At 41.7% G+C, this 13,301-nt stretch overlaps 1 protein-coding gene across 2 annotated transcripts in view; it reads left to right on the top strand.

The window, feature by feature from the left end:
• Positions 1–12,323, top strand: part of CCBE1 (collagen and calcium binding EGF domains 1) — an 88,935-nt gene extending 76,612 nt beyond the window's left edge. Inside the window, exons 7-11 of one of the 2 annotated variants that reach the window (XM_015277496.4) lie at positions 4,242–4,362; positions 6,382–6,521; positions 6,614–6,649; positions 7,223–7,258; positions 8,348–12,323. In XM_015277496.4, the coding sequence (XP_015132982.1) occupies positions 4,242–4,362; positions 6,382–6,521; positions 6,614–6,649; positions 7,223–7,258; positions 8,348–8,581 (567 nt within the window). In that variant the 3' untranslated portion in view covers positions 8,582–12,323. The other variant, XM_015277497.4, reaches the window with a different exon arrangement.
• The last annotated feature ends 978 nt before the right edge of the window (positions 12,324–13,301 follow it).

The raw sequence follows: 13,301 nt of genomic DNA, 5'->3' as shown, positions 1-13,301 counted from the left end.
AGAAAGGAATCTACCTCGCTAAAATTAAATACACTGAAGTGTGGCATACTCTTTATTTCAAAAATCTCAAAAAAAAAAACCAAAAAAACAACAACAACAACAAAAAAAAAAAACTTGCTTTCCTTATGAATCTGTATGAAGACAGACATGAAAAGTGACCGAATTTCACACGTGGAAGGCATTCTGGTTTTCAGACAGCTCCTGCTAGCGGACAGCAAGCAGGATACAGCGGAGCCGCAGCGCGGAGTGCCCGTGTCCATCAGCGGGAGGCTGAGCAGCTCACAGCAGCCTGAGCGCTGCGACCACGCTGTTGGCCAATCCGTTTGCTGCAAGAATGCGTGGAAGCGAATCGCCTGGATTAATGGAAAGTTTCGTGTGTCTAACTTCCAGCGTTAGGAGCCTGTGTCCTGAGAGCCTGGCACTGCTGGTATCTGTTGCTGTGTGCACTTGTTGCACTTGTGGCTGTGCCTTAATGCTAACTCCTGTCGTAGTTCATAGCCTAAATTTTACCGGAGTATTTTCCTTGTGAGTCTTGATCGATTTGGCATCCTCAAAGAAAGCCCACTGAGCTGTACCTCATGCAGAGCTGCAAGAGATGATCCCTGGATGCCTTCAGCATCTCTTACCCTGCACCACACAGAGCTTTTGCCCACGCAGAGAGGAGATCTGGCCTCATGCTGCTCCTCTGCCCAGGGAGACACAAAACTTTTGTGTCTCACTAACAGCTCCCTGTGGCCATCTGTCAGTATCTGCGGTTGAAGCTGTTCTGTTTTGTACACAAAAAATTCATTACTGGCTGCCAGAGAGACAATTTATGGGAATAAGTCTTTAGTCTTTATTCTTGTGGTTAAAGATTTTGAGTTTACAAACTTCACGTCAAATTATGTGTAGCAGAGGAGTCTCAGAAGGATCCAGTCCGGCAAATGCTACTACTGGGAACTGGAATGTGCTTCTGGAGGTTGGAGGTTTGCTTTTGGGTCTTCTCAGGAAAAGAGGGAGTTGAACTCATGTCACTGCTGCCTCTGGAGTGAGCACACACTATTGGGTTAAAGGAGGTGGGTGATGTCACCAGCATTTTCTCAGACTATTGCACCATTGATTCCAGATCCATCATAAGAGTAGTTCGTGGATCAAGTACAGAAATTCAACTTACATGGTTACCAAGTGGACTGCACTGTCCTCCTGATTTACTAGAGGGCTGTGGGCATATCTAGACTGACCTCAGGCCTTGCAGGAAGGAGGAAAAGAAGAAAGCTGGAAAAACAGGGGACATGCTGACACAGTCAATTTTTTTAAGAAATCAAGTAAGCAGTTGAGTTCTTGAAGTCGGGGCATTGCTAGATCCTATGGCACAGATATGCTTAAACATGTTAATTAGAAATCCCTGATGGCATTCCGCAACGCTCCTACCAAGAAGAACTACCAGAGTCACATAGACCACAGATCTAGAAACTACCTAAAACTCCAGACGCAGCATTTAACGCTGAATATATGGGATCTTATCTCTAGCACTGTCTTTCTTTAAAGTAGTCCCTCACTAATATTTGCACGCACGTGGAAAGATATTTTTCAGGGGCCACTGAGATTTGGAGCTGTGAAGGGAGAAAACCAAGGTCACTCTGGATCAAGATCCTGGTTCAGTTAAAAGGTGAAACAGAAATTAGGCTAGTGAGTATAGCCAGCCCCTGAGAGGATGTGAGTCAATATCAAAAACACATGGTTTGGCTACAGTGCATGTAGCAGACATTTTCTGTCCAGAAGGTATCAAAGAGCAGTGAGCTAGACCAGATCCTGGATATTTTGGCATTCCTAGTGTGTGCCTGAAGTCCAGCTGACTCAGTGGGGAAGCATGTGTAGATGCTTTCACAGCAGCTATGTGATCTTTTCTTTCAACTAAGTTATTGTTAAAACAGCCTTGCTGGCAGGAGCAAGTCAGTATTTTATTTACACAATAGAATACACTTCCAAACCTTCTTCATGATGAGTCTCTGCCACAAAATGCATCTTTTTAATCCAGGCTGGCCATTTGCAATATAATCTGAAGAGCTGTTCACAGCAGGGGCTGTGCAGTAACGAACAGCTCTCTCAGGTGGGTCCAAACACTGGAGAGGAGATCCATTAATAAGGCACTCAGTGGTGGCCACTCTCAAGGAGAAATATTCACTTTCCTTCAGTGTGAATAAGTGTTCCTGACGAAGAAGTCTGAAAAGACTTCCTGCTGAAGAAGAGATGAAATGCTCATCACCTGCTTGAGCCTCACTGATAACACCAAAAATATTCGCATTTAAAAAACTGCCTCAAAAACTACAGTGCTGTCAGGTTCTCATATCTGTAGTGTGTTGACCAAAGCTTGTCAGCAGACAGGGCCATTGGTAAATGAAGAACATGTTCTTCGTTTGAAAATCCAAGATGACAGTGCAAAAGACCAACACCAGAGCAGGAGGCATGATAAATCACCACCCTGTGGGGCTTCTGCAAAGTGCCTGATTTCTAGAGGGGAGGAGGGAGCATGTGAGATTCCTGTAAGGCTTTCATCTTGTTGCTTAATTTGTACTCAGAGCATTCGTCTTGCCTTTGGACCAGCATTGCTCTCCAAAGCACAAGTCAGAAATGGCTGCTAAACCCTTGTATTTCTCTCATCATATTTTGTATCCCACTGTTTATGAAGTGCCACTGGGAGCTCAGCATTTCCAGTGTTCTTTCCTTACTTTTTCTTCCTTCAGAACTGTTCTGGTGCGTACAGCCTTAAACTGCAAGCAGTACCAGCTGCGCTTTAATGTTTCATTCACTAATAACTTGTTTGCCAAAATAAATCTGCCCACATATACTGGGTATTGCAAGTGCATAGCATTACTATTTTTTCAGTGCTTCACAAACATGAAGCTTGTGTGAAGGGCAGGAGGGTATATATCAAATAATTACGGAAGCGAGTATGATTCCTGAGAACAGTGCAGGGAATTCTTAACAACTGATTAAAAGCACTAGCAGAAAGGAGGAGTTATACATATTAGTTGATGCTCCTCTCCTATGCAAATGTTGCAGAAGCCAGTAAGCCAGATTTATTCAGGGAAGCATCAAAGATGACCCAGGGATAGATCTGTCCTGATCCTGCTGAAACAGCTCCTCAGTGCTGATTGGCAGAGCAAAATTCCCCACTCCACATGCAGCCATTCAGCACTAATAAACTTCTCGCTGTAGATGAGCCTTCTGGCTTGTCATTTCCCCTCAGCTTCCTCTGGAGACACTAAGCATTTGCAGAATAATTTTAAATATGTTTCATTATTAAATACATTCAATCTGGGCAAGCAGGAATTGATATGTAATGGTTAATGACATTTTAAACCACAGTATGCAGTTCTCCTTACATTTTTACTTGCTTCTGCCTTATGTCTTTATTCAGAGCAGATGCAAGCTCCAGTGGGTTAAACAGTGTGATTACAGGGCCAGATCCACAAAGCATTTTGGTCTCCCATTGAAACTGCTGAGAAGTTAGGGGCTTGTGCAGCAATTCAAATGTAAATATCTAAGCAGATGTTGGCCTGAAAAAGCACAGAAAATGAACAGAAGAGAACTCAAATAAGAAAAAAGAAGTTTTCTGAGAAATGCCAAGCAGTTATCAGACTTCAGTTTTTCACAGCTTGTAGCTATATCTCTCCTCAATTTCTCCTGTCCTCCATGTGGATAGACTTGCAGAATTTCCATGATGACCTGAAAGGTGAACAGCCTTATAGGTAACATCAGGGTTACTACCAAGAGGCTGGCTCCACATCCCAAGGGAAGTAAAGTACCAGAATGTATAAATGCCTTAAAATCAAATGGTGCCATGTTTTTCATATGGTATCTTCGAATCCTCAGTATGTGATACAGGAAGCGTAAATCATCTCCAGGATCTCCCATTCAGTTCTCATGTCCTGTGCACCATATGGAGCAATTTATGTGCACACAGCCATGTGCCATTACTGCGCCTGTATATATTAGCTGCAAAACTGGTTTCTTTTATTATTATCAGGGAATAATGGTTGCATTTTCTTTTCTCCTTGTGTTGAGCTGCTTGATCTCATGTGAAGTGTAATCCTGACTAAGGTCGCAGAACAGTGTTAGTATAAATACGGATATCAATAACAATTTACAATTTTTCTGAAGTACAAAGATTTGTTATTTGTCCTCATGAAAGCTTAATGAAGAGTGCAGTTTATCCAGCTGAAGGACGGAGAGCTTACAGTGATTTTTGCTTTTGACAGGTTTCTTTGCTACCAAATAATGCTGCTGATCTTAGCAAGCAAATCACTGGTGAAAAAGTGCTTGCATCTAATGCATATATCCCCGGCCCCCCAGGACAGCCTGGCCAACAAGGTCCTCCAGGTAAGACACAGACCAGAGGGGTGTGGGTGTGAATTAATACCATGAGAAAAAATAATAAGCCTCATTTTTCCAGTCTGATAGGACTTCATGTGTTATGTATTGTGATTGCTATGATTCTATTTTCATTTGTAATAAATTGAAAAACATGCTGTTTATTATTCAGTCATCCTCTGCCAACTGTCTAACAACAGTCCCTTGTATTTCCTAGTTTCCATGTATTTCTTCCCGTGCAAAGTTGGTTTTGTTCTGTATGTGTTAATTTGCTCCCTCTTCCTACAACATTTCACCTGCTTCACTTGTCATTCCCCATTTCTTAACTCTGTCTTAAGCACCCTGCATTACATTTCAGAAATACCTACTATTTTAGGTTGTTAACAGAGCAGAAGATTTGCTTTCAGTTAGTGGGAATTTGTGCCAAATGTTTTATTTTTCCCCGACTGGTTTTGCAAGGGTTTATTTCTTGATTTTATGTTGTGCTCGGGATTCAAAGAAACCTGAAAAGTAAAACCACACTCTTACCTTCACTTCTGTAAGGTATAGGGTGAAACAATTAGAAAAGCAGAGTTCCAAATTCTCTAACTTAAGCCAGACATCCTGCGACCTGCAGTGATATTTAAAGTTTTGCTAACTGTTGAATGCAAATCTGATTTTCGGCTAGCAGTAAATGCAGGGAATTTTAGTACTGTTCTGAGTTTGTGGAATACTCTTATCAAGGACTAGCTGATATTCCTTACCAGGTTTGATTCCCTACATGCAGAACTGTCTTCCATTTATTCCCACTTTTGCAGTCTTGCTTTTTTTTATTTATTTATTTTTTTGAGTTTTTATCTCATTTTCTTGGAGGATGAGTATCTTTAGTCTTCACTATAACATAAATGCCAGGACAATGTGGTTAGAGATTGTACATCAGCCTCTGAAATGTATGGCGCACTGTCTTGCAATCTCTCTATCGTAGGCTGGCTCTGCATGTCTTCCATCTGGTTCCCATCACTGAGCTGTCCAAGGTACTGTAGAATTCTCTCTTCATCCCCGCTGATCTTCTCCCCTGCTCTACCATTACCAACAGCACGGCCAAGAATTGAGCAACAGTCTGAGCTGTTCATCGCTGAACTTATTCCTTGTGAACGCCCTAGTTGTGAATATGCTGTTCTTACGAACCCTTTTTTCTCTCTACCTTTCGTTTCTTGGGTCTTTCACGTCATTTCAGTATGCAGGAAAGTGCTTTCAGCTCTAATTACATAGCACTTCTGCCAATGACACTTTAATGAATTTTTATTCAGCGCAAATGTTCTTTTAGGTGCCTGATTTTCTGTTTAGCTTTCCACAGTGTTCTCTTGATCTAAACCTCTACTTTGTTGCCCGGGTCCTCCTAAAAACTAACATATTCTGCTGAGCCAGCAGAAGCTGAAAAGAGTATAAAGTAAAATCCAAGAACAGAGCTTTTCTTGCCCTAATATCTTGGCTGCCATACTGTGAAAAAGAGATCTGCAAATCACTGCTGAAAAGGGTTTGCTTCTGTGCCAGTCATGTAGATGGCTTTGACCCAACGTTTCCATGAGTTTTCTGAGGCTTTCTTTTTATGAGATGATTCTGAGATGTGACTTGTTCTTTTCCCCTTTTCTTCGCTGTGTGAAAATGAGACTTTTCTGCTTTTCTTTCCATCCCTGGTCTGTGTCGCCAACCACTTGGCAGTAGCGATCGTTTTGTTTTCTGGTTGTTTTTTGTTGCTGTTTGTTTGGGTTTTTGTTTGTTGGTTGGTTTTGTTCTTGTTGTTTGGCGTTTTTTGTTTTGTTTGTTTGTTGAATACACAGGATTTCACTGCTTTGTTAAGACTGCTTGCAGTTACTGTGACAAGGAGTGATGTTATCTAAAATGACTTCTGTGTTGGTTACATTGTGGATTTGAGTGTGTTAAGGTAACCAGTCAATTGGGTAGTTCAAAAAACAGCCCATCGCCACTGCATGTGCTGATGAAGTATGCTGAAGGCTTTCCCTGGCAGATAACCTTTGTCAATTGCAGGGGCACCAGGACCGAAAGGAAGTCAAGGAGTTCCTGGGTCACCTGGACCTCCTGGACAGCCAGGCCCCCGGGGATCAATGGGACCTATGGGCCCATCTCCAGATATATCCCACATTAAACAGGGCAGACGAGGCCCCGTGGTCAGTATTCTTACCTCCTCGCATGCACTGTATGACTGACCTTAGGCCTGCAACCAATCATGTCCTGATGAACCCTTTCTTTTCTGCTGCAGGGCCCACCTGGAGCACCGGGGAGAGATGGTAGTAAGGTGAGGAGAGGTACAATGTACCTTGTGAAGTGCAGACTTGCTAGATACCCTCTACACACTTGCAGACTTTTACCATCTCATTTCCTTTGCTAAGCTGAAAATACTTTATTGTCCTATCCCTCTGTGTCTTTCTTTTGCAATTCTGTCCTTCCCACTCCTGAAATCTTAAGAATAATAGCCCTGCCAGGCTGTCAAACAGCTTTTTTTCCTTTCTCTGCAACTACTTTGGCTTTTCAAAGAAGAAACATTCATGCTGTAGCCCATTTCATTACACTGTTTGTGATTTTCTCCAGTGAACTGGTTTGTCTGTTACCATCAAGGAGAAACATCAGAAGCATCCAACTCTGCTCCTGCTAGAGCTGGCAATTTCCTGTGTTCTTTCTGGCATATTCCTGGTTCTTCTTGGTATATTTGTTCCCACTTCACTTTCTTTTATTTTTCTGAGCAAGCAAAGCTAATGTAAGCTGATGATGATTCTTCATCTGTAGCCAGTAAGGGAGTCTGCACAGATCTGTGCAGACTTTTTGGTTTCCTTTTGTCACATCAACTTAACTGAGGTGGTATTGATTACAGGGGGAGCGAGGTGCACCAGGACCGAAAGGGATACCTGTAAGTATCACTCACAGCAAGCGATATTGTTTCTATTCTCTACAGCAACGTTTCTACAGCAAAGATATATTGGCTATCAGCAGACCAGCCAAAAGGAAGATAAATTTCTCCTTTGTCAAAATTAGAGTGAATTACACTTTACATGAAGAAAAAAAGTTATTGGAAAGAAAGTAATTTCCATTTTTCTTCCAAGCCTGTTGCCTACATACCTCCGACTTCACTGGATGCTACACTGAAGGCAGTAAGCAGTGGGACATGTTAGCTGGCAAAGGCATGAGAATACATGCAGAGTGCTAGTTAGCACAGTTCAGCCAACAATCATAGAAATGTAAGCTCAGAAACATTTTAAAATCTGCCTCTCATCTCTCTCTGGAATACGGCAAGCTGTAGACATTGAGCAAATCATCAAGAGAAGGATGGGGTGTATATAATCTGTTTTTAAGTGAAACTGATTAAGATGCTGTTTGTCATGGTCTTTTGATGAAATGGATTTTTAGGAGTGTGCAGCAGAGCATCCTCAGTACTGAGCAGTGTAGTCTACTACATGAAGTCAGCTAAAAAGAAACAATGATATTCTGAAATTAGATAGAAACAGGTAGATACTCTCTACATCTTAATTACCAGTGAACATAAGTGCTAGACACCAGTGGGGTTAATCTACAGAAAACTATACAAAGATCAGCATTCCCCAAAGATTTTTAAAAAAAATATCACCAATTATTAATTAGTTATTCTATCAGTTTAATAAGAATATGAGGAACCAATATTTCTACCCTCTTTTCCCACAAGGTGTTGAGGTACACTTTAGAGGCAGATTCATCAAAGGAATTGTTTTATAACAAAGAGCTGAGAATCTTGTCAATACAGGCTCTGTCTGAAAAACAAAACAAAACAAACAAAACAAGCAAACAAACAAAAAACAACTTTGCCTTTTGAAAACTGTTTCCTGAGCAGGTGGATTCAAAAAGAGATGCTTAATTTCTGTCAGTAGATATGAAGCAGTATTTTAGTGAATTACCCCTGCAAGGATAATTATTATCTACCCATTTGAAAACCTAAATACGATATGACCATGCCTTGTGACTGCAGGGCCCACCAGGTTCGTTTGACTTCCTATTGCTGATGATGGCAGACATCAGAAATGACATCGCAGAACTGCAGGAGAGAGTGTTTGGACGGAGGACTCATTCATCAACAGAGGAGTTTCCATTACCTCAGGAATTTACAAACTATCATGACACGGTAGATTTTGGATCTGGAGAGGACTACAAACCACGCGCAGCACCCAGAGACTCCAGGATACAGAAGGCAGCCCATCCTTAGCTATGCCTACTGAAAAATAGAGCCCTTCTAGAGTTCTTTGTTATAAAAATGCACTGACAATGTAAAATATATAGAGATTATTTCCTATCTTTCTCTTTGCTTTTCCCTAACCATGCTGCCTGTACTGTAGCTTTCCCAGTTCATGATGGCCTCCTCGCAGTAATTCTATACCTTCAAGCCTGCACTGTGCATTGTATGTAGTTTAACAGGAAAACCTTCTTAATGTATAGGGCTAGCATGAATCAGGCAAGAGCTAGATAATGGGGCAGACAACAGCATCTCATCTGCCTACCTGTGGTTCTGCGTCCAAATGACCCAGTACCTAAATTTTGTGAGGGGTAGAGAGGTGAGAGAGGTAGCTGAACATCATCCCCAAAAGACATCAGTAATGAAAGCCTAGGTTCACATTTACTTTATACATGTAAATGAATTATTCCACTAAACACAAGTCTCCAGCTAGTGTCCCCAAGCTTAGGAGAGTGTGAAAAGTGGATCTCTGTTTCACAGCAGAGGCCAGTTCAATGTGAGGAGTCTCCTTCTGTTATGCTTCACCACGACAGAAAAAGAAAATATGATGAAGCAGTGATGCTTGTTGATCAAGAAATTATGTGGCTTGCTGTTAATAGAGAATTGTACAAAGACAGTCAAGAAGACGTCTTAGTCCTAAACTAACAATTCTTTTCCCTTACCATTCTTTCACTGCTCAGTGTGAAGCAGAGTTCTCTTTCTCAGTGGGGTCATACTGGATACATTTTCACACAGATGAGCAAGAGAACAGGGATAAAGCAGGAAAAGCAAGCATATGTCAATCAAGTTGGCTTATTGGCAAGCACAAATATTTCAACCTTGCAGAAAGTCAAGATTCTGACCTCCTGCAGGTGCTTTGTCTTCCTTGATGAAATGCTAACAATTTTACTTGATCCAAGTAAAACTGAGACCAGAGAGAGTCCTCGTTTGCAAAGAGCTTCCATCTGTTTTGCTCCTCTTACTGCATGCGAGCAACCTAAATGGCACTCACAGAACTGGAACACAAGAGTTGCAGTGTATTTGGCTGGGTATATGAGGAGTATGGGTAGGTGCAGGAGTGCACATGACAAAACATTTCACATGATACAAGGATAGCTAAGGTGAGGTACTGCACATGGTATCCTGTATTTGTGAAGAGGGATGAAAGGGAGTGCCTTTTTTTTACACTGGAAAATGGGATGCACAAGTTAGATCATACCTCATGGATGATGTATGTTAACTTTTTAATGGGGATTTTCTCAGCTGCTGAGGACTTTGCCATGCTTAGAAGATAAAGGAGTGTATTAAGCACCAAACTTCAATGTTGTATCTGTGTAGCTGCTACTTCTACAAGATGTTTAGTGCTGGGTCCTGTCCACATCACAAATGCAAAGAAAAAATTATTTTGCCATGTTTTCCATGGCTTGCAAGTTCTAGTAGAATAAATACTGGTAAAAACATAAGGAGGTCCTTTTCAGATAATCTGTAAAGTTTTGGATCCCCTTCCATATTCTCTATGTCAAAAGATAGTTGGTGTAATCCCTACACCACCAGAACAGGTCATGTTGTATAAACAGCTGGCTGTCTAGACCTTCCATATCTTTTGTATGTTATCTTAAGAGGATTTTCTTCATTCCTGTAATTGTTTCACAACTTTTCAGTATCAGTACACCACAAGCAAGGGCATTAGGTTTAAGAACATTAATGTTCTTTATTCCTCTTCACACTATATGCGTATCAGTATTTACACAGCAATGAATAAGTCACTGGTATAGCTAAGGAAAAATGACTCACTCTCTGGTCTTTGGGCTTCTCCTCTGAAAGGACCTCACCCAGCAGCTACAGATCCAAGTAATCTTATGAAGGAGGTAATGGGGATATCAGTGAGACTTGAGGAAGGAAATTCTGGCCAAAGGAAGGGTGTTCTTACATACATCAGATTGAAAGAAACCTCTAAGGCAGCATTAACTGAGGCATGTATTATTTTCTAAATTTCAAAGAGGCAACTAGGTATAAATTATGTAGTTCATGAATAAGTACAATTGTTAGATGTCCAATTATGTATTTGTAACTTGCAAATTATGTAACTTTTGCATATGTTCTCCACTACCGCCCATCACCTGCTGGACCAGGTTGATTTCCACTACAGAATTAGAAGCTGCAATTGTTTGAACCACCAGATACTAACAGTGAATTAAATGAGTTGCTTCCTCCATACTGACTAAGTTCTATTGCCCACTGCCCACAAGAAGGTGTGTTCTAAAAAAAAAAAAGAAGGCACTTATTTGAGTTCTAAGCTCTGCTTTTCTGAATATAGACGAATACGAGTTCCTACAGTCTGACAACTGAATTCAGGGGAATGCAGCAATTGCCCTGCTTTGCATAAGTATTTAGGGAAGGGAAATTCTGATACAGCACCAGAAAAGTATGTGAAATACATTCCTTGTTGTAAGTGCAAGAAGCTGTCCTACAGACTTGAGAACATAAAATAGGGCACATTTTTACATGCCCTTCTGAATGCCTTTCTCAATAACTTCTCTTTCTATAGTCCACATCATGTTTTTTTTCCCACAGTTCAGAGCTGTTTCTGTCCAGCATACATGCTTCCTCCATAAAAATGGTGAAGGGAAAAACAACTTGGGTTTGTCCTTGTGCCTCACCCTCCTTTCCACAGACTCTTTGCCCCAAAGTGCTGTTGGCTGAACAGCAGCAGGGAGAAGATGCTGTGGTAAGGACACGTTCACTCCATAGGACAGAGGAATGCCTATAGCAGGGAGAGTTCCTCTGAGCAAAGCTGGCTGGGAAGGTCCAGCCTTGTGTCTGAGACCTCTGTGTACACCTTTATTATTTTATTTCTCATTAATTGTATGATAGCTTTCATAACACATTGTATCAGAACCATTTCACTACAGTTTCTAGAGAAACACATGCAGAAGCTCACAAAAATGAAGCTTTCTTAAGCATATTCAAAGTTTTATACACACAGATCAGAGGAGTCATCTCCAGTTTTAAGCAGTTACCAGAGAGAGAGAAGAAAGTCATTAGCTTATAAATTATTTATTTCTCTACAGCTCCAAAAGTAATAGCCCAAGAAGAATGCAGTAACATCTATACTTATGTCCAGTTTCATTACTAGGCTCACGCACATGACAACTTTGTTTCGTATAAATACTATGTATAATTTTATTAGAAAGAAATATTATTTTGATGTTAAGACATCAAGTTACAAGCAGAAGGATAATAAAGAGTTTGTTATTTTATTAATATTGGAAATATATTTAATGGAAACATTTACAAGAGTGTGTAGTGATGGGGAAATACTGATTGTTAAAAAGCTTAACAAAAACATAAAGCTTCCAGGGACATATGGGATTAGTCTTCCTTGCAAAACTAGAATACTGACACATAACAATTCTTACATGGTCAGGTTAAACCAGGAAAAGGAGATGAAAATTGATTGTGAACAGAATTATGACAATCCCTGGAGTTATTTTTGGTACCACAGTTTAAATAACATTCTTCCCAGAAGTATTTCAGAGTTAATGTTAAGCCCCAGAGAAGCAACAAAGGATGGGGTCCAAGAATTTGTTAATTTCACTGAAAATCAATATGTTTGTTCCTATTACACATTCCAGTAACTATACTGTTCACTTTATTTATATATAAAATACTAAAATGTGTATAAAATGATTGTGATTTTATGATGTATTCGTAATAACAAAGATATTTTTTCTTACACTGTTGGTAGTTGCTTCTGTTCCATGTACTTTTGCTTGCACTTAAAGCACTGATTGGAAGAAACAAGGAGGACACCTCCTGACGCTGCCTTTTAGCATTCTGCTTGGAACTAGGCAATACGCACAGCAACGAGCACAGCTATGGGGACATGGCGTGCTGTGTTTGTGACAGTGAGGCACATACCCACCTCGGTACTGCAATGGCCTCATGAGCACTGGTCTTGGTGGTCTTAGCCATGCTGCTGGTACAAACAGCTTATAGCCACAGAATCATTAAGATCTCTTAAGATCTTCTAATCCAGCCAACCCCCACCATGCCCACTCACCACATCCCTCTTTGCCACATCTCCACAGTTCCTGAACACTTCTGGGGATGGTGACTCCATCACCTCCCTGGTCAGCCTGTGCCACTGCATCACCACTCTTTTGGAGAAGAAATTTTTCCTAAAACCCGGCATGAACATCATGCAACTTGTGGACATTTTCTCTTGTCCTGTCACTGGTACCTGGGAGAAGAGGCCAGCCCTCACCTCACCACAATCTCCTTTCAGGAAGTTGTAGAGAGCAATAAGGTCTCCCCTGAACCTCCTCCAAACTGAACAGTCCCAGTTCCCACAGCCACTGCCCATAAGCCCTGTGCTGCAGACCCCTCACAGCTTCGCTGCCCCTCTCTGGACACGATCCAGCGCCTCAATGTCTTCCTGGCAGTGAGGGGCTTCAGCACAGCCAGGGGAGGCGGTGCCCACCACCGGTACTGGGGAGGAACATGGAAGGCAGATAAGGCAGAGGCAGGCCCGTGCCCACACTTCGCACTTCCCTGAGCACTCTCAGGCCCATGTCCATCCTGTGAGGGCAGGGCATCACCTCCAGGACATCACAGCCGCCGCGAGCAGCGAGCAGAGCCGCTCTCCTCCTTTACCCCCAGAACCTACCCTACCGGCCCGATGCGCCCCGACGTGCACCATCACTGCTCTACT

This window comes from Gallus gallus, chromosome Z (genome assembly GCF_016699485.2).
Source record: "Gallus gallus isolate bGalGal1 chromosome Z, bGalGal1.mat.broiler.GRCg7b, whole genome shotgun sequence".
NCBI classification, from domain to species: domain Eukaryota; kingdom Metazoa; phylum Chordata; class Aves; order Galliformes; family Phasianidae; genus Gallus; species Gallus gallus.
This window is presented reverse-complemented; position numbering and strand designations above follow the sequence as displayed.